The sequence below is a fragment of the Suhomyces tanzawaensis genome (assembly GCF_001661415.1).
Source record: "Suhomyces tanzawaensis NRRL Y-17324 unplaced genomic scaffold CANTAscaffold_2, whole genome shotgun sequence".
NCBI lineage: Eukaryota > Fungi > Ascomycota > Pichiomycetes > Serinales > Debaryomycetaceae > Suhomyces > Suhomyces tanzawaensis.
Genome location: NW_017963637.1, coordinates 1281881 through 1301638, shown reverse-complemented (window position 1 = coordinate 1301638; position 19758 = coordinate 1281881). Strand labels below are relative to the sequence as shown.

The 19758-nt window shown below is 42.8% G+C and overlaps 8 protein-coding genes across 8 annotated transcripts; 2 read left to right on the top strand and 6 right to left on the bottom strand.

Moving 5' to 3' along the window:
• Nucleotides 1-266: 266 nt before the first annotated feature.
• Nucleotides 267-7225, top strand: BPH1 (Bph1p; the record flags this gene model as incomplete). Its single annotated transcript, XM_020211511.1, has 3 exons — nt 267-288; nt 315-1832; nt 1854-7225. The coding sequence occupies 3 exons, from the start codon at nt 267-269 to the stop codon at nt 7223-7225; spliced, it is 6912 nt and encodes a 2303-aa protein (XP_020066157.1).
• A 488-nt stretch (nt 7226-7713) lies between these two features.
• Nucleotides 7714-9138, top strand: CANTADRAFT_47677 (uncharacterized protein; the record flags this gene model as incomplete). Its single annotated transcript, XM_020209488.1, has 1 exon — nt 7714-9138. One exon carries the CDS (start codon nt 7714-7716, stop codon nt 9136-9138), a length of 1425 nt encoding a protein of 474 aa, XP_020066156.1.
• A 5-nt stretch (nt 9139-9143) lies between these two features.
• On the bottom strand, nt 9144-9887 carry CANTADRAFT_46721 (uncharacterized protein; the record flags this gene model as incomplete). The annotated part of the gene is made up of 1 exon (XM_020209375.1): nt 9144-9887. One exon carries the CDS (start codon nt 9885-9887, stop codon nt 9144-9146), a length of 744 nt encoding a protein of 247 aa, XP_020066155.1.
• A 430-nt stretch (nt 9888-10317) lies between these two features.
• Nucleotides 10318-11646, bottom strand: CANTADRAFT_47057 (TPT-domain-containing protein; the record flags this gene model as incomplete). Its single annotated transcript, XM_020209422.1, has 1 exon — nt 10318-11646. The coding sequence occupies one exon, from the start codon at nt 11644-11646 to the stop codon at nt 10318-10320; it is 1329 nt and encodes a 442-aa protein (XP_020066154.1).
• A 174-nt stretch (nt 11647-11820) lies between these two features.
• Nucleotides 11821-13969, bottom strand: CANTADRAFT_188480 (glycosyltransferase family 71 protein). Its single transcript, XM_020206380.1, has one exon. It carries the CDS (start codon nt 13679-13681, stop codon nt 12137-12139), a length of 1545 nt encoding a protein of 514 aa, XP_020066153.1. The 5' UTR covers nt 13682-13969; the 3' UTR covers nt 11821-12136.
• Nucleotides 13970-14256: 287 nt separating this feature from the next.
• Nucleotides 14257-15621, bottom strand: CANTADRAFT_46596 (uncharacterized protein; the record flags this gene model as incomplete). The annotated part of the gene is made up of 1 exon (XM_020209363.1): nt 14257-15621. One exon carries the CDS (start codon nt 15619-15621, stop codon nt 14257-14259), a length of 1365 nt encoding a protein of 454 aa, XP_020066152.1.
• Nucleotides 15622-15996: 375 nt separating this feature from the next.
• CANTADRAFT_20575 (uncharacterized protein) lies at nt 15997-18771 on the bottom strand (the record flags this gene model as incomplete). The annotated part of the gene is made up of 1 exon (XM_020206591.1): nt 15997-18771. The coding sequence occupies one exon, from the start codon at nt 18769-18771 to the stop codon at nt 15997-15999; it is 2775 nt and encodes a 924-aa protein (XP_020066151.1).
• Nucleotides 18772-18918: 147 nt separating this feature from the next.
• RPS14B (40S ribosomal protein uS11) lies at nt 18919-19708 on the bottom strand. The gene has a single exon (XM_020207378.1). It carries the CDS (start codon nt 19331-19333, stop codon nt 19055-19057), a length of 279 nt encoding a protein of 92 aa, XP_020066150.1. The 5' UTR covers nt 19334-19708; the 3' UTR covers nt 18919-19054.
• Between the last annotated feature and the right edge of the window lie 50 nt (nt 19709-19758).

The window sequence follows — 19758 nt, the reverse complement described above, 5'->3', positions numbered from 1 at the left end:
GGTATAGTTTATCTTTCGCAGATTTTCACGTGACCAATTAACCCCATAATAGCCAGCTACTTTTGGATCACCAATCTAAAGGAGATCACCTCTAGTTTGGAGGACCCAATTGAATTAAATCATTGCAATGGCCGACGGGTCACACGATACAGAAAATATCCTACAAGGAACACCAGCAACTGTTCCTGGACTGACCCAGTCAAATGAACTATTCGAGGCGAAAGACCTCAATCCTGATACCAAGTCCGGCGTGCCTTCCGATCATGATGACTCTTCTTTCACTAAAGAGTACACAGACGATTCTGAAATTACAGATAAGCACCTAATAGAAGTCTTATGTGACGAAATTCTCATAAATTACCTGATCAATGAAGAGCTCCTCTCAAACTGGCGAGTTGACCTTTCGGATGATTATACGAGCCTAAATGCAATCATAGAAGAGGATGTAGTATTGACTATCGGAGAAATACCAATTGCATACGATAAAGTTGAGGCTTTCATCGATAGGGTTTTGAAATTGAGTGAGGAGACCTATCAGGACTTCAAAGTGATTATATTGGAGTTGTTAATTCATATCATGGACATGTCTTACATTATTAAGATTGAGTTGTTCAATCAAAAGCTACACCACTTCTTGATAGACAAGCTATTAGAACTACTTACTGATAGTGAACCTGATATATCCCGCCTTAATAAGCCTTCAACTATCAACCAAATTTTCCGGATGGTGTTAATCTTCCTTGAATTGGGATGTGAAGTCTACCATTTCCGAAAATTAATAACTTTCCTATTCAATTCAGAAAGATCTTCAAGAAACTCAAAAAAGGTCCATTCCTCAGCATCCAAATTTATCATCCTTGAACTTCTTCACCGTCTGTTTACCAGGTACCCATCCCATTTCAGATTCGCTCTATTTAATAAAATCACCAGCTTCCCGTTTGTCAATGAGAATTTAAAGAAGAAGTTCACAATTCAAACATGGTTCAAGATCAACAACTTAAGCCCTAGCAATGATGAACCAGTTTCCTTGTTTATTTTGACTAATTCCAACGCTTCCGATCTTGACCAAACTACCTTCAAAATCCAATTAATCAATTCTCAGAAAGTTTCAATCGAGATCAAGAACCATAAAACAAAATCCAGGACCCAATTTACATTCAATCAGATTCTCCAAATAGGAGCGAGAAGTAGTGAAACCGCAGATTCGAATAATCAAGGCTACATACACTTAGCATTAACATACGATACATCTTCAAATTTGAATTTGTTTCTTAATGGGGAGTACAGTGAATCTATCCCGTGTCCAGAAATTCACAAAGTATTCTCGACTTGGAACAAGCTATACATTGGAAATGAACCATCTGAGAGCACTAATTTTGGAAATGCACAAATTTCTGATGAGATACTTATAAAGAATTTGACCATATTGAATACAAACTTATCACATGAGTGGATCAACTTGTTATACAATTTGGGTTTAGGATACGATTGGGACTTTAAAGATTTTACTACCGAGAATTTGGTCAACCTATTGCACCATTTGAGCCCAAGAGGATTATTTAATGTTGCTACAAAGATTAACGAATTAAAGATACGCAAAAAGGATCCTACTAATTCTAATGACTCCATTGGGGCTAGCAATGTATCAAAAAGTTCGAGCGGGCATTTCACTCTTGGAAGATCAGGAGTCAATTCCTCCGAGTCAACAAACCTATTAGATAAGCAAAGAATAGCAGATTCTTTATCCAAATTGAAACAAGAAACTGTATTGTTTGATACAAATGAATTTTTCAATGGCCTAAATGAACAATACAAATCAGATAGGTCTTTTGGTGGGCGGGGATCCTCTCCAGCCGTTTCAGCATTTAAATATCACAACTCCATTTCAATTCATGGTGCTCTCTACGGAGTTGGTGGCACATCTCTTGTTTTGCGACTCATTGAGGCATCTTTAGAAATTCAAGACGGAAGAATCAGAGACTCTACTATTTACAAGTCATTTTCTTTGTTGTTTACTCTATTGAACAATAGCTGGCGCCTTGCGAAAGAGTTCGAAAATATCAATGGATACGGGTTGTTATCAATCTTGTTGACGAATTACAAGCAAAACTATAACCCGTCTTTGAAATTATCATTGCTAGATGGGAAAGAAGACATAATCAAGAAGGGTGAAGAATCTCCAAATAACTTATTAAGCTTAATTCTTAGCTTTGGTGGATATGACTTTCTTAATCCATATGAATCAATCATTATCAACTCGTTTCCCTATCGATTCTTACTCCTCAACTTTGACTTGTTCCACGAATCACCATCTTTTGAATACTTGCTTTACCATTTTCAAATCCTTATACATGGCTCAAGATACCAGAAGTTTAATAGAATCGAGCTTTCAAAGATGAAATTACTTAGAAAGTTGGTACAATTCTTGAAATCACCATCCTTATTGTTAACCCCCTTAAGCGCACCAGCGCTTGGTCAGTTAGCATCAACAATTACCAGCATAATTAAATCTGATACCTCAGTGGAAACCATCAAGTCAATTTCATTGTATGTCATTTACGCCATTTACAATCCAGATTGCTCTACCGATTTGGGGGTAAGACTTTTATACGTATTGACGGATATTTTATGCGATAATAATTCATCTATAAAAACATTGAAGAAGTTTTCGAGGTCTATTACAATTCATTGGATTTTATTGTTGCTTAATTGTACCAGTAAGAAGGTGGTAACATGTGGAATAAAGCTATTAAGCAAACTTTTGAAGATTTTAGGCCCACATATTATCAAACGATTTTTTGAGGTAAATCATGGATTAGATATCTTGACTCATTATTTACGGGTATGGTGGGAAGATGAAAAGATTTTATGCTTATTATACTTGTCAAGTTTTGGAAATGATAAGATCGACGATGTGAATCTAGATGAGGTAGATTTAATTTCCATTCAAAGTAATCATAATTCAACGCAGTTGGTGTTACCCGAGTTCTTGATCTTAATGAACAATATTGTTTTGAACTCATTGTATACTTTGAGTTTAAAGAGTGGAAGACTTTTGGGTAGTAATCCTTCATCGCCCCGGAAATCTGAGCAAGAGCAAGAGGATTTGACCTTGTCAATGAATGTACTCCATTTATTAAATAAGTACATTGACAGTATCAAAAAAGGATTTGAAGCTTCTGGCACATTACGTCAATTTTATTTGTCTAAAGAGTTCCTTGATGGGATCTTCGAGTTATTGGGGCATTTGAAGTTATCGACAACCTGGGGTCTTAAGTTGAACCGCAACTTTGTTGAGGTCACCCTGAAATTAATTAGGGTGCTTTCAGATTTGTTTATTGAAAATTTTATCAATGATACGTTCATGTCATCATTCGAGAATTTGAATGCTTCTACTAGGGTCTTAATTCTTGACTCCATATTTCCAAGGATATTCGAGCACATCAATCAATTCGTTAATGTGTCAAACTTTATATTCAATGAGAAAAGGTTCATTGATTCGACAGTTTCATTGAGTATCTATTACTTGCAAGAGCTTATTAAGAAGAATTATTTCTTATCACATGAAGATTTGGACATTTACATAACTTGTATTTGTTCATTGATGGAAGTTGCTGGAGAGCACTCTGGAATAAGAAAAATCAAGAGAGAATTGGGCGGTTTGATCATATTAAAATTCGTAAAACTTGATGAAGAAATCAAGAAAAACCTCAAAGATGTGGATGATCAAGAGCGAGCTTTTAGACTCGTTCAGAGTATTTCTGATGAATTGGCTCAGGAACTTTCTAGTGGTTCCAATAACAAGGAGCTTACTCCAGAAAGACCAAAGACTCCCGATGGAAGCACATTTAAGAAAACACCGGATTCATTCAACACTTCTTTGAAATTTTTACTTTACAGACAGGTAACCATTTTGCAAAAGGACGTAATGGATGACAGAAAGCTAAGTGAGCTTATAATTCTTATCCTCGGAATGTTTTTAAGATCACCTCATGATGTTCAACTTCAGGATATGGAACATGTGTTCAATTTTTTGCGAACCTGCTACCTTATGAGGCAGGATGATTTTCAACACGTTATCAAGTTCTTGGATTTAGGTGAGGACACTGGTTTAGTATTTGAGTTCTTCCAATTACTAGTCAGTAGAAATGATGAAGAGTCTTTTCAAAAGTTGACGAAGTATTCTCGCATACCACGGGAGTTGATCAAAAACTCAAACAAGCTAGTTGCAAGATTTCATGATCTCACATACTTGCATGTCAAGGACATGCTTGGAGTGACTCTTCATAATGGTGGTATGTTGGGCCAATTGAACAACATATACATCAAGAGCTTCGAGAAAGACTGTGAGCTGCTAAAATCATCGATCATCCAAGGCGAGTTGACCAAATTCAATAGGGCAATTCAAGATTTGCAGGAAAATGCCCAGTTTTTCATTTCTAATTACAACTTGTTAAAGAACGATGTATCCAGGTTACTACATGGTGGAATAAAGCACAAGAACTACATGCTAGATTATATCGAGAACCATGACAGAATGAGAAAAAGGCTTATTGTTGAGGATCAAATACCAGATTCAGAAAAGCTTTCCTACAATATTAATATTCCTATTAAGAAGTTTCATGAACTCGACGAGAATTTGTCGGGTTTGAATTACTATGATGAGGTAATTAGCTCCAATGGGATTGACACTCTTTCACTCTCATCCGCAGATGGTCTTGATGGGGATGTATCCTTGTTGGAAGACGAAGGGTTCGAGATAATTGATGGTACCTTGGGAAGCTCTTACGAAGACAAGAATAGAAAAGTTATTCGAAGTTTGTTTATGGGAGATCAAATTTCAGCGCTATGGAACATTAGCCAGATTAATGGATTAGTACCTGTGGAGAGCTTGATGATTTTGGGTACTAGCCACTTGTACTTGATCGAGAATTATTTCCATTGCAACGATGGAAATGTTATTGACGTTCAGGATGCCCCTGTCGAGTTGAGAGATCCTATTCTTCATCTGATCAATTCTCAATCCTCTAATATTTTGAAAAATGATGTTAGGAGTCATCGTAACAAAAGTTGGAGTTTAGGAAAGCTAAGCTCGATTTCAAAGCGTCAATTCTTACTAAGGGATATTGCTATCGAAATGTTCTTTAGTGATGGAGCTAGTATTTTGATCACTTGCTTATCCACTAAAGAAAGAGATGCCATTTATAACAAGTTATATCATTATGTTTCAGGAAAAGGGCTTGATTATGACTTGTCTCAGGTATTACAATCATCCAGTTCAATGTTGAACAATAACTCATTCTCGTTAACCAAATTGGCGTCTGCATTTTCCTCGCAATCCTCTTCAGTCTCTTCAGCATCTTCAACCTCATCGTTTGTACTTGCTACGAAGAAGTGGAAAATGGGAGAAATGTCTAACTTCTACTACTTGATGATAATCAATACATTAGCAGGAAGAACATTCAACGATTTGACTCAGTATCCAATATTTCCTTGGGTAATTGCTGATTATACTAGTGAAACATTGGACTTATCAAACCCTAAGATATTCAGAGATTTATCGAAACCAATGGGTGCACAAACACCAAATAGAGCAAATCAGTTTAAGGAAAGATTTGATGCGTTAGCGAGTTTGAATGATCATGAGGCACCCCCATTTCATTATGGTACTCATTATTCATCTGCAATGATAGTGACATCGTTCTTGATCCGGTTAAGGCCATTCGTCCAATCTTATTTGTTATTGCAAGGGGGAAAATTTGATCATGCTGATAGATTATTTAATTCTGTTCTAAAAGCTTGGAACTCTGCCTCGCGAGACAATACCACAGATGTGAGGGAACTCACCCCCGAGTTCTTTTATCTTCCAGAATTTTTGGTCAATACGAACAACTTTGAGTTTGGATTGACCCAAAATGGTGATGCTCCGAATAATGTTGAATTGCCCCCATGGGCTCACAATGATCCAAAGATATTCATTGCCAAAAACAGAGAAGCTCTAGAAAGCTCATACGTCTCAGCTAACTTACACCTTTGGATTGATTTGATTTTTGGATTCAAGCAGAATGGCCCAGAAGCTGAAAAGTCATTGAATGTTTTTCATCATCTTTCATACAATGGTGCAATCAATCTTGATAATGTGAACGATGATCTCGAAAGGAGGGCAATAATTGGGATGATCAATAACTTCGGGCAAACGCCCAAACAGTTATTTAATAATCCACACCCAATGAAGGAGGTTTTGAATTTGCCAAACTACTACTTGACAACACTCAGTGAGAGGTGTGTGACACCCAAGCTTCTTTTTGAATCTAAATTGAATTTACCAATTGAAAAGCTCGAGATTAGTGCAAAAATTGGTAGGAAATGGATTGGTAGACCTTCTTGCATCAGTTCTGAAGACGACCTATTAATAAGAAAGGCCAACAAATTCAAGTACGATAGCGGATCATTAATCATCAATCAAACAACGTTTTTGAATATTCACCTGTCAAACATCACTGCAATTGCCCCAATTGGGCACAAGACGTTTTTGACTGGCTCTGAAGATGGAATTATCAACGTGTGGAAATGTAACACCAGGCCCCACATATCGTTACAGTTTCAAAGTGTTTTGAGGGGGCATATATCACCAATCACTGCATTGAAGTTTAGTAAGAGTTTCAAGATTGGGGTTAGTGTGGACTTGGACAACCTCGTGTTTGTGTGGGATTTGACGAGATTTAAGTTCATTCGGAGATTGACCCCTCCAGAAGGGATTGTGAAGAGTGCAATCGCAAGCATCTCCAATGATACTGGGAACATTGGGATAGTATATCGGATGAAAGATCATAACCAGCTCCAAATATATACAGTTAACGGGGAATTGATCCTTGATACAGAATTTGGGGATCAAACCATAACCAGTTTCTGCTTTGGAAGCATCAATGATCCCATGGTGGATACGGGTAATAACCTGACTCTTAACAATCATGCATACTGGTCCAATGAAGTAATAGCCGTTGCCATGTCCAAAACAATTCAAGTTTTTGAGCTCACTCCGTTATTGGACAGTGACTGGAGGTTGATTTGCATCGACTCTCTTGACTACACAAACGTGCTTGGTGGTGGGATCAGTGTGATGCAATTGTTCAAGTACACTGAAGTCGACCCCGAGGATAAGTTGGTGAGAGGAATATTGAAGATAGTGATCGGTGACAGCACGGGTAAGGTATACTCTATTTAAGAGGTATTAGTATTGCAGATACAGCTCATAGTATGTAGTGGCTACTACTCAACAAAGAAGTTTCAAGGAAGTGTACCCTAGTACTACAGGAGCCTTTTCTTTTATAGGTTAATTTGGACGTCCCAATTAAGGTCCATGTAGAATTCTGTTCCGTGCATGATTCTTTTCATATGCATGTGCACATACATATTGACAGCATAAATTAAGATTCACACAGTTCACCTCCAACTCTTCCATTGGCAGGTATGGTACATGTGAAGGGATGCCACCTCCACAACCCCCAGTACGATGATCCTCTATCACCAGACCGTTGAGAGGTCCTCCCCAATGACTAATACCAAGAACTTTCCCCGGGTGGATTATCGGGATTTCGGTGGTCTACTGCCGATCAGTAACATGCCTAATCGGTTAAATGAATTAGTTAGCCGCATCCAGTGCACTATAAGAATTCCCAATTCGCAGACCCTGCAACATCCGAATAATGCGTTATGGCTATTACCACTGAGACCTACACTGAAATCGAGCTCGAGTCCTTGAAGGCCAAGCCCACAATCCACCCTGTTCAAGAGGGATCTTCTAGTCAACACCCAGTGGAGCCTGTCACCAGTGAGCCCCTTAGCAATGTTTCCTCGGTTCCTGCCCCAGGCCATCTGTTTCCTGAGGGAGGATGGAGGGCCTACAGTGTGGTGTTGGGATCGTTTTTGGGTCTTATTGTAAACTTCGGATCCATCAACTCCATAGGTGCCATCCAGACTTACATCTCTACCCATCAATTGGCAGGCATCAACAATTCTACTGTTTCATGGATTTTCTCCATATATTTGTTCATCTCATTTGCCCTGTGCATGTTTGTGGGGCCCTACTTTGATAGAAAAGGGCCCCTTGCTCCCTTGATATTGGGGACGCTTTTAGTGTTTGGAGGATATATGGCCGTTGGAAGTTCCCACACCGTGTGGCAGTTCATTCTTTCATTGTCGGTGTGTGTAGGGGTGGGAAACGCAATGTGCATCTCTCCTTTGGTAGGTGTGGTGGGCCACTGGTTTCTTGTCAAAAGAGGCCGTGCTACTGGCTTGGCTACATTAGGTGGCTCTGTTGGAGGGATCGTGATTCCTCTCTTGTTGAGTTCGTTATACCCCAAAACAGGATTTGTCACTGCACTTCGGGTTCTCGCTTGCTTTTGCTTGGGATTGATGATCTTCTCCATCGTGTTGGCAAAAGATCGGTTGCGGACCGACAGAGACCCAATTGTGGAGACTGAGGATCATATTTCCAAACGCAAGCAGGTCTTAGTCAATGCGAGGGACTTCTTCAATTTCAAAGCCTTGAGAGAACTCAAATACACTTTGTTGATCGCAGGTGTCTTTTTCACAGAGCTTTCCTTAATGTGTATGGTTACTTACTATGCTTCCTATGCCATTGCTAGAGGAATGCCGGAATCAAATGCTTATTTATTGTTGACCATATTCAATGCAACCGGAATATTGGGCAGAATATTACCTGGTTATCTTTCCGACTACCTTGGCCACTTCAATGTCAATATACTCATGCTTATAGGTTACAACTTGTCGATTTTCTTATTGTGGATACCATTTGGTGGAAACTTTGCCGTTCTTCATGCCAATGCTGCTATTGCTGGTTTCTTTAGCTCTTCAATCCTTAGTCTTGCACCTGTTTGTTTAGGAACTATCACCCCGGTGGAGAATTTTGGTCAGAGATATGGTCTACTTTACTTCTTTGCCAGCATAGGAAACTTGTTTGGGATGCCTGTCGGTGCAGCCATTATTGGCAAAGGAAGTGTTCACAATTATAACTTATTTGCATTATTCTGTGGGATGTTTGCCATTGCAGGGACTTTCAGCTGGTACGCCAGTCGCTACTGTATCGTTGGGTTGAAATTGAACGTGAAGGTCTAATTTACTTACCGTCTCTTTCTAGCATTGCTATCAGATTTACTGGAGCCAGTAGCTTTCGTTTCACTAGGCACCTGAGCGACTGGCTTTGCGACTGCTTGCCTTTTCTTTCCCGCAATCTCTGCTTGTGCTTCTTTCAATTCCTCTGCAATATCAGGGAAGAAGTATGAAATGAAGTATGGTGCAACGATAATGCAAATACTGACAGTGAACATGAAGGTGTAAAGTTTGCTCTTGAAAATGTATCCAAAAGGACTGTTTAAGATCATTTCTGCTACCGAGTTCAGCGATTTGTCATAGAATTGGCGGATTTCACTGAATTGAATTTGCAATGGTTCTTCAAATGAAATTGGAATTGAGATGTTGCTGGCCTCATTTGAATCCAATGGATCAACCTTAGCTTCAATGAAACCGTCGTCAACAGTGATTATGTATCTATCATTAGTAAATTTGAAGTCGTACGAATTGACTAAAAGCTCATAGACACCATTATGTAAGTTGTCGTAGCTGAAGGTATATTTCTCATCAACCAAGGTTTTTAAGACGGCAAAATTGTCCTTGGAACTGTTCAATGGAATCAAATCGACCTGTATTCTCCCTGGATAGTTGTCTCCATTGACAACCGTGACCTGTCTCTCTTTGTGTAGCTCGTCAATCTCAGTAGGGATATCTATCAAGTCTGCCTTAAAGCCTTGGGTGAGCACAGGCACTCCAAATTGGAAGATTCCAGCAATGATTAATCCTAACTTCATATCTGGTGGGCCTGTTGTCTGGTGTGCAACTATACCTGATATAAACTTGGAGGAATTACCCGGCCCCAGTGAGGATGGTCGTGTGGGTGCTAATTCCACGAGTATAAATGTTCAGAGTATCCACCGCCTTTCTGATTTGAATTTTCTTCCGTATTGTACAACGTGTGCGTATTATTGTAGGGCGACAACTTGAGATCTTCTCAACTCCCAGGGTTGCTGCTCTCTACAACACACACCAGAGTATACTACTCATGCTTCGGCGTGGGTAGTCACGGAATATACGGGTTCGGTGGTTAGAGACTTTCTTTTGGTGGGAGTAGGTTCTTGTTCTGCCTTAAAACGTAGGGCATGGACTCTCTCATTGCGGATCTGTTTTCGATGGCCACTGAACATTCTAGCGTCCAAACATTTATTTCTATTCTATTAAGCATTAGTGTCTAGCTAATGCACTTGAGCCCCATTTATCGTAACAGTACAACCCAACACTGATCAATACCAAACCAAGTAACTGTTGGTTGGTGATTTTGCCAAACCATTTATGTGCATCTTCTTTGACGGGAACCGTTCCTATGGCCAATATTATGCTTACGGCTATCAAGACAATTCTTTTCATCATCGAGGCAATTGAATAGGACAATGCTGGCATCAGCCCTAGCAAATGGAAGGCTAGAATGGTCTGTGCAAAATGTGACAACGAGTCCAAGATGATCAACACCATAACCTCCACTAGTTCGGCTGGGGTGAGATGGGTTTCTTCGTAGAGGATTCTCGGTAATTCATTTGTTAAGAAACCACCTACCGAGAACACGAATCCGATCACCGAACAGTAGAGAATAATTGTCAACTTGTCAGGCTTGGCGACCTTATCGAGATCTAGCTTGTTGATAAGGAATGCAAATGGGTTGTAGATCTTGTTATTTTGGTTGACTTGTTCGGAGTAATGGGATACTTGTGGGGATACCGTCTTTTCGTCAAGGTGCAAGTCGGAGGTGGAGTATGGAAGTTTGATCGAGTTTGTTCTCTTTTTTATTAACTTGTTGTTGCGGTACGGATGGGTGGAGGCATCCTCCGGCTTTGTATTCAAGACCAACGATGCAGGGTCTTGTGTAGCTGGTGCATCCCAGGTCATCAATTGCTTTCCGTATATGTTCTGACTGGCAAAGATGAAAGTGCTCAAGAAGCAGAAGACCAATCCCTTGATGGTATCATAATCCAAGCCACTACTGCCAGATATCACACTCATGGCTCCTTGTACCGAGTCTGCTGCTATGATGAGAATCACTCCTCCCACCAAAGGAGTTAAGCTAAGATATGTCACGGCCAGAAAGTGCACCTTGTAGACCACTCTGTACCCCGTGACGATGAGCAAAGGGGACAATGCCTTGATGCTCGAGACGGTAGCCAAGGGAATCAACGAGGTGGCGCTCAACGAGAAGAACTTCCCGCAGAACTGGAACAACCCGAGAGGCAATATCTTGACTAAGGTGGCAAGCTGGAACACCGGTTGCGACGAGTCAACGGGCACACTACCATTGGGAAAGTGGCTGGAGATCTGGGGAAACGTCCTGGTCAAGGAGATGAACAGGAATGCAAAAGCTGCGCTAATCAAGAACTGACATTGGCTCAAGAATAGGGGGTATGGGAACTTGATGAGAATGAGTTTGCTGAGTTGGGACGTGATGGAGGACACCAGGTACCATGCCAAGCATGTGACAAGTATCCTTGCCGATATAGGGGGGGCTAATTCCTGCACTCCCATAACATACGTTCTCAGAGATGGATTGGGCAGGTGGACAATTCGGAGTTGGATAGATCTGGTTTTGACAAGCACGATTATGTAATAACAGACCGGGCCGGCACGTCTAGCCAGGTGCGAGCCCACCAAGACGTGCCCGATCTGCACCGGGAAGTAGGATCAACCATGCTGCGATAGGCCACATGCACATTCTTAGCCCAACAGGCGGCATTTTCTGCACATGGCTATCAAAAAGGGGCGGACTTGACACCTAACAGTGCAAAAATATTCGTGATTGCGTAAGGCATTACTCGTACATATGCAAGATTATACTTTTACGAGCCACAGGATTGTACATCGCTATTAGCGACAAATCTTGCGTTGGGGGCCGCCTTGTGTCTCTCGCTACCATACTCTCTAGGTCCCCCACGTTTTTGTTCCCAATTAGTCAATTAAAAGGTGCAATACCTCTTCCTACAGATGGGTGCAAGCTTTCATCTCTATAATATTTGTCCTACATTACGTGCTCATGGCTGGCCCAAGCATGCATAACATGGCGAAAATGGGCCAACTCTTCTGGGGTGAATTTAATCAATCTCTGTGACCTCCGTTGTGCTTGTTTCACCCCAGAATACTTGTAGGTGTCTTCATTGGAGGATTTGGCAATGAAGATACAAGAAAGGTTGTTATCGTTCGTAGCATCTCTGAACGGATAGTCGGAGGGAATAATTGACCCCTCCAACTCGTCCAACTGTGCTTGTTGCAACAGCCCCGATGCCCATAATGCAGTGGGGCTTTCGACCTCTTGGTCCTCATCGCTGAAGTGGAACTGGGTTGACCCGCAAACCGATAATGATAGCTTATTCGTTGCAATCGTTCCAGGAATTGCAGAATAGTAATAATTGAATGATTTGGCCACGCTGGCAGGGGAAATACCTCCGCTTATTACATGGCCCAACCACAAGAGCTCCTTTGGTTGATGACTGTGGTTTTTCCCCCACAATTCAAGAGCTGCCCCAATGATCAGTCCCATAAAGTGCTCGGATCGGTTAATCACGAATAAGCCGTCGGAAACGACGCTTCTGAAATTACTTTCAAATATGCTTACTTCGTGCTGGGGCGAGTGGGTACCATTTTTGTGGGTTGTGCTAATCTTGTTCCAAATAGATGCAAGTTGCCGTGTACCAAAAATTGCTTTTTCTTCGCTGGTGGGCAACAAACTGGTGTAGAGCCCTTTGTAGGACCTGGCGAGGTAGCTGGGGACTTCTTTCTTGTCCTTGAAGAACAAGAGGCCTGTGTCGACATATCTTTGGGTATCAAAAAGCATGGCTGGGGCCACTAATGGAACTGAAGCTGGGTCCATGTAGATCATTTCCTCAAACGAGTTTATTATGGTGGCTACTGTTCTGATAGAGAGTGGCTGCTTTGTCACACTGGATGCATTGACAAACCATACCTGCTGGTTCAGGTTAGTGGCCGCTGCGTGTACTTCATCGTGAGGCACATCTACCGAGTGGACAATCTGGATGGGGAGTTCGTTGCCCAAGGCGTCCAAGACGTTGAGCAAGGCGATGATCAGCGCCAATTGGTCGTTGCGATCACATCCAATAACAATGCCCTTACCTTTCATCTGGGTGCGAAATGTCCGCCATATCAGTGCATGAGGGGGAACTTCCCGGAGCAGTGCGGAACCGTTTCGTGTGAAGTGGTGGGGGAGCTGGGGTTGAAGGAATGGGATTATCTTGGCCTCAAGCCCGGGTGGTAGGGGCAGCTGGTCGTTATCGAGGTAACAGTGGGCGAAGATTCTCAACGACGCCATGGCCGAGGGGAGTTCGTGGTGGGCGATGTCGATGGCAGGATCGCTGGCCACAAGATGGGCAAAGTACTGGGAGCACTTGTTGGAGCTGGAGGCTGTGGAGTGGAGTTTGGGAAGGAAGGTGGTGGGGTTGTGGGTACGGTGCCAGAGGTAAGGAAGGACGAGGAGCACGAGGACGACGGTGGTGAGGTTCGCCCACGCTCTCCTAGAGGAGGACCGGGGGGTGGTGGAAAGCTTGTCCATGGTTCAAAGCATCGGGTGGTGGGTGGAAGGCGTGGGGCTGGGAATTGTGCTGCTATATAGGCATAACAATTGGCGAGGCCGAATCAGATGAGCCGCAGAGCCTCCAAATTCATCTATAAGCTCCACATCTTGGAGAAGGATATTAATAGTCGCCAAGCCTACCCGTGCATTGGGGGCTGCAGGTTAATTTTGGCAGCCGGTGGTGCCACGTTTTCATGTGCCGGACCCGTGTGGTACGGCTGGTGCGTGCAGTGACATACGCCTGTGGTGTCGACCGTTAGTGCTTAGAGATTTACGGAGGGTGCGAAAGTGTCAACCATGTAGTGACAGTCTTGCCAGTAGAAGCTTGACAGTGGCGGAGCCTGGGTGGCACAATGGCGCCCACTCGCGGTGGCTATTAATACCCCTATCACGACAAAAATAGAACTGATCATCGTATATGGTGACAGGGCTTGGAGTCTCGCGATACAAGGGTCAACGCGCGCGCATGGAACATCCGTATTTGTATTAACGACGTACCGACCGGCCTGGGGGGGCGCATACCCGCCCCAGCCGGCACCGCCGTCTATATACTGCTAGTCATGCTCTCCTATCTCTTGCTTGGCCCGCGCCGTGTAGTTGTCGGACTTGGTGTAGGCGGGACTGGGGTTGGTCCAGCCGTTGACGTGGTCGAAGTCGGTGGTGGCCCAGTGGGCAAACGGATAGGTGGGCAACGTCTTCAACGGCTGGTCCGCGGAAATGAGCCCGTGGTCGATCTGCCGCTGCACGAGTCCGTCAAGGTACTCCACGATATGATCGCGGAACTTTGCGAAGTTCTTGTACTTGACGATATCCTCGGGACCCTCGTAGAGGATCTTGCGGAGCAACGAGGGCACCATGGGCTCGTCCTTCATCTCCTCGATCGAATAGAAGATGGGGTGGTTGGTGAAGATGATCGCCTTGGACTTGGGAAGCCTGCGCAACGTCTGGCGCTCCACCCGCACATTGAACTCGCGGGGGTCGGTCGACTTCAAGTCGGCCTCGCTGTTGGGGTTGTGCTGTGGCAACTGGTACACATTGTTGGTCTTCAACTTGTGGTCCCAGGTGACGTACCAACTGGCTCTTTCCACGGGGTCGCTGGCCTTCATGCGGTCGAACCACCTTTCCATCGATTTTTGCAATTTTTCCTTGTAATAGGGCACATCTGCATGGATCACATCCAAGTTCTTGCCGAGCTTCTCATCGATGCCAAACAGGCCTCCTGGAAACGGAACCGCAGCGGCCACAAGATAGTGCTTGCCGTCTTCAGGGTTCTTCTGAGCCACATAGAAGTCCTCCTTCGCCACCTTGGAAACGTAGAGTAACGGGTGCTCCTTGAGGGGGTAGGTCATGTCCAAGATCTCGTGGGTGATTTCGTTCTTGATGATGCGTCCGCTGCCAGGCTTGCTGTCGTAGGTGCCGTGCTTCAACACCGTGAACAACAAGGGATACCGCGCAACCATGTGGTCCATGACCATCTCCATCAACTCCAAGCACGCGTCCTCGCTCTCCGGCAACCAGTCGATGTTCTGCTTGCCGTACTTCATCCAGATCCGCTTTTTCTCCTCGATGTAGTGGATGTAGTACTTGTCCATGTCGAGCCAGTGGTTGATATCAAGCTTGAAAATCGACATCGTCTGGTGGTAAGGCCACCGGAAGGGCCTCCAGGGCCGGTCGTCATAGTTGTGCACTTGTTCGGGGGTGATCATCAACGGCTTGGGTGCTGGCACTTCGCCTTCTCCCGCACTGTATCTGGACCCGCGTCTGCTGCCTGCGGCTTCTGGGTCACTCTTGACGTCGGGGTGCGTCTTGACGTGGTGTAGTCTTTTCTTGAGAAACGCTGTGGTCTGCTTGTAGGACAAGAGAACGGCCACCGCGAGGGCAGCCACCAAGAGAACTTCAGGCTGCAATTTGACTGGCATACTCGTTGGTAGTTGCTGGTGCATTCCTGCTGCCACCACCCTCTTATACTTGGGACGGCCGCTTCGCATTATCACCTGTCATTCCTGTTGCCTCTTCCGTGCAATGGTTCCGTGAGGCTGGGTGCACTTCGCAGCAATTCTTATCGGGCGAGGATATCATGTCCCAATCGGGACATGCAATACTGCACCGAATAGTTGCACCTACCCATGGACCTGACATCCCTGATATCTCTCTATGGAAGAATGGATCACTTGTGACACCACTGGTATTATCATACCTATTGCAGAGCTGTTGTGACCCCTGGGTGGCGTTGTCGTAGCTACGGATGGATCATTTGAACACACCACTGGTGTTATCTACTCAATATATACAAGCTATTCGTAGTGCTGGATCTCATGGACGAGTTGTTCTAGGTAAGAGGGAGATTTTTCCACTTGGTCCAAAATGGGGTCGATCATTCCATCAAACCAGGCACCTAGCACATCGGGATCCGTCCACACTAACGAGCCAATGTATTGGTTGAACACCTGGTTGTGATAGCGCAAGCGGAAGAACTCATTTCGAGAATACTTCTTCTCAAGTTCCGAGCACCGGCCTTGCACCTTGCGGTCAACTTCCACATCGGGGCTTCTGAACGGATGGCCTAAATCGGATGCGTTCAGGATAATCATTTTGAATTTCTTATCCAGCAACCAAAATTGGAGCTGTTTGAGGTCTTCTACCCTGATGACCATCTTTTTGGATTCCGCTGCCAACCTCTTAGAGACAAGGTACTCGTAGTACATCGAACCCATCGAACCATACATGGTAATGACGTCAGGCAAACGGTTCTGGTTCTTTAGGTTACTGTGAATATCATTCAACACAGTTCTGGAATGGAAATAGTTTATCAAGAGTAGCTTGTGAAGATTGTTGGGCATAATTTGTGGCAAAGCCAACCCTGATCTTTCTAGAGCTTTGATGGTGCGTACATGTCTTTCGGAGTATTTGACATCGATCTTTATCTCCCCGATTGTCTTTGTATCAAACTGGTGGTACTTCAGTCTGAGATGAATCTCATTCAAGAGGTTCTCAAGCACCTTGGCCGTGGATTCCCCACTCAATTCATTCAATCCAATTAGCTTGTATAACTCTTCACCTGGATACATCGAGTCCAACAATTCTATGATCTCTTGATTACTCTGAAGAAATCCACTCAAGTTCAACTTCAAATTATATCTCATTATTGAGTACTTCATGAAACGAGAACCTGCAGCTTTCACTAGGTCATTATCATACTTAGGAGTATCTCCTTTGAACTGAAGGGGCTGAATTAGGTCCCGTTTGGAATTCATCAACTTCTTATGAATTCTGTCTTTATTCAACTCACTCAACGAGAACTTTCTGGAATTCAACTCTCTTTGGACATTGCCAAAAAATTCTTCAACCTCCTCATAATTTAAATTATCAAGAATAGTAACTAATCTTGTGACAACATCGGAGACCCATTCTACTTGTTCCTGTGGTGTTCTTAATGCAAAATTTTGGTTAAACTGGCAAGTTATAAGACCATTTGACTGTCTATGCTTTAGTAACTGTGATAATAATGGCAGATCAAATGGTTGATTCTTGAAATATCCCGAAGTTTCAACAAAATACTTCTTTAATTCACTAGATTGCAATAATTTCTCTAAATTTTCAGCGTAGAATTTTTCTGAATGTTGGAGGAGATGAAGTTTAATTAAAAAGCTAAATCTCGATGCACCAAATTTGTTGATCTTGGTTAGCATGTCCTTTATTGATGCATTGTTGGTCCAATTTGAGTCTGGTGCACTTTCAATTCCTCTTACAATAGTATTGTTGAGAGTGAGAAAAGATTGGGAAGTACTGTTCCCTTCATCTGCACGTAAAACAGGCAAAGGAACATCATATAAAAAGATCAACTTTTTAATCTTTTCCACCATAGATTGTGTTGGATGGAGGGGAAAATTGATGAAAAAACTGGCAATAAAATTCTCAAACTTGTTGATATCATTATGGGCCAAAATACTCAATAAAGTGGGGGTATCAATATCACTGTCATTTTTTGTGTTTATATCATCAAAAATGGTTTGGGCATAGTGTTTGAGAACGGAATCACTTTGGCCATCAAAAGTGGTAGCTCTTAAGAGCATAGTTAAGAATGCATCTGTTCCTAAAGTCTTCCACGATGATGGTACATTTTCTGGTACAGTAATTTTTGTTAATTCGAGGCTTGGAAACTCGTTAATGGACTTTAATGAGCACTTCTTCTGATGAAAAATACCCTCGAACCACGTGGATGGAAACTTGTCAGTCAATAGGATATAGCCCAAATACTGATACACTATCTTCTCATTGGTTTGATCAGCTTGTATCAATTTCTTCAAGTATTTCTGAGCGTTTCTTGGTTTGACCCACTTATACACCAAAGAGTTACGGGCAATAATATCAACCTTCTCTTGAAAATCCAGTTTGCTAATGCCATAGAGCTGCAAGTGAAAAGTGACCGCAGCTTTTCCATAAGAACATAATTGGTTTAGATAACCTTTTAGAATTTCCTGATCTTCTACCGATGGCAGGTACCCTAGTAACTGACAGAGTTTGGGCATTTTGTCCATATCCACTAGGAAAAGTGGATTGAAATCATGTTCAGTGTTAAGTTTTGGGAGTTCGTACTGATCATCACGTAAATTTACCAAGAACGATTCTTCAAGTTGGTGACCCACAGGAGCCAATTCATTGAAGTTACGAAGAAAGGACCGGTGAGATAAGGCAGTGATGTGGAAAGTTTCGAAGAACAGATCCACCTGACTGTCCTTGCCAATAATGGAAGACCCTAATGCGAGGTACTCATCTCTACTCAACTTGCTAGCAGTTGAAGGCTCATACAAAGCTTGTCGAGAATCCACATAGTGCTTAAAAGCACGTCCTAGCTTAACCAATTGTGATTCATTTAAAGATACTTCTGCTTCCCCGTACCGGATAAGATCAGAGGGAGCTTTGGGAACGATGACTTTAAGCTGGTTCCATAGAGACGAGATGGGTTGTTCTCGGCTTACGGTTGGGGGAAAGACTTGGTCAATGAGAGTTGTGACAGATTGAGAGTGTAGTAGTCTAGAACCTCTTCGTATATGTGACCGTAGAAACATGTGTTTACTGGTTCATGAAATGGGGTTTGAAAGATTAATCATGTGATGCGATAATTGTACTCAACCAACCTTACCCAATTTTCACTGGTTTCTTACGATGCCAGAAATTTCGGGGCCAAGACTACTGAAATCTACTGAAAGTTATACTTTATAAATGTACATTTTGGACTTTACTATGTAAAGAAATTGGAACCCAGAATTGAGGTGGTGATTATACCCCAAAATGAAGACATGACTTTTCAACCGATTCTTATATTATAGATTATATGAAGTAATAGCAAAATCACAATCTTCTACCTCTTCTACCACCCTTTCTTCTGGTGGAATCAGATGGAACTGGGGTAACATCTTCGATTCTACCGATTCTTAAACCAGATCTGGCCAAGGCTCTCAAAGCGGATTGACCACCTGGACCTGGGGTCTTGGTCTTGGTACCACCAGTAGCTCTCAATTTGATGTGGACGGCAGTAATACCAACTTCTTTACATTTTTGGGCAACATCTTGGGCAGCCAACATAGCGGCGTATGGGGAGGATTCATCTCTGTCAGCCTTGACCTTCATACCACCGGTGACTCTGGAGATGGTTTCCTTACCAGACAAATCAGTGACGTGAACGAAGGTATCGTTGAAAGAAGCAAAGATACGGGCAACACCAAAAACTTGGGAGCCATCTCTAATTGGACCTAATTGTTAGTATTGAATGCTATACGTAATGACAAGTAAAGTACATCCATTCCCATCAATTTCGCTGGGGTTCGTTTTTCATTCATCATTCTTGGTCGTTGAGTTGTTCTTCTGGATCGTGGTTGGTTGTGCTGAATATCCGCCAACCTCATGTATCTTGCTGAACCTCACTCCCACTGTTGTTTGATGCTATGGAGGCTGATCATCTTCACTATCATGGTAATCTGTTACATACCAGCAGACATTGTTGAATATGGTTTTCTAACTAGAATAAAAGACCAGAAGTATTAAATTTTCTACTT

Bases quoted from the DNA above. Each gene is read 5' to 3' on its own strand.
- CANTADRAFT_188480 (XM_020206380.1), bottom strand. From the start codon at position 13,681: ATGGACAAGCTTTCCACCACCCCCCGGTCCTCCTCTAGGAGAGCGTGG.
- RPS14B (XM_020207378.1), bottom strand. From the start codon at position 19,333: ATGAAGGTCAAGGCTGACAGAGATGAATCCTCCCCATACGCCGCTATG.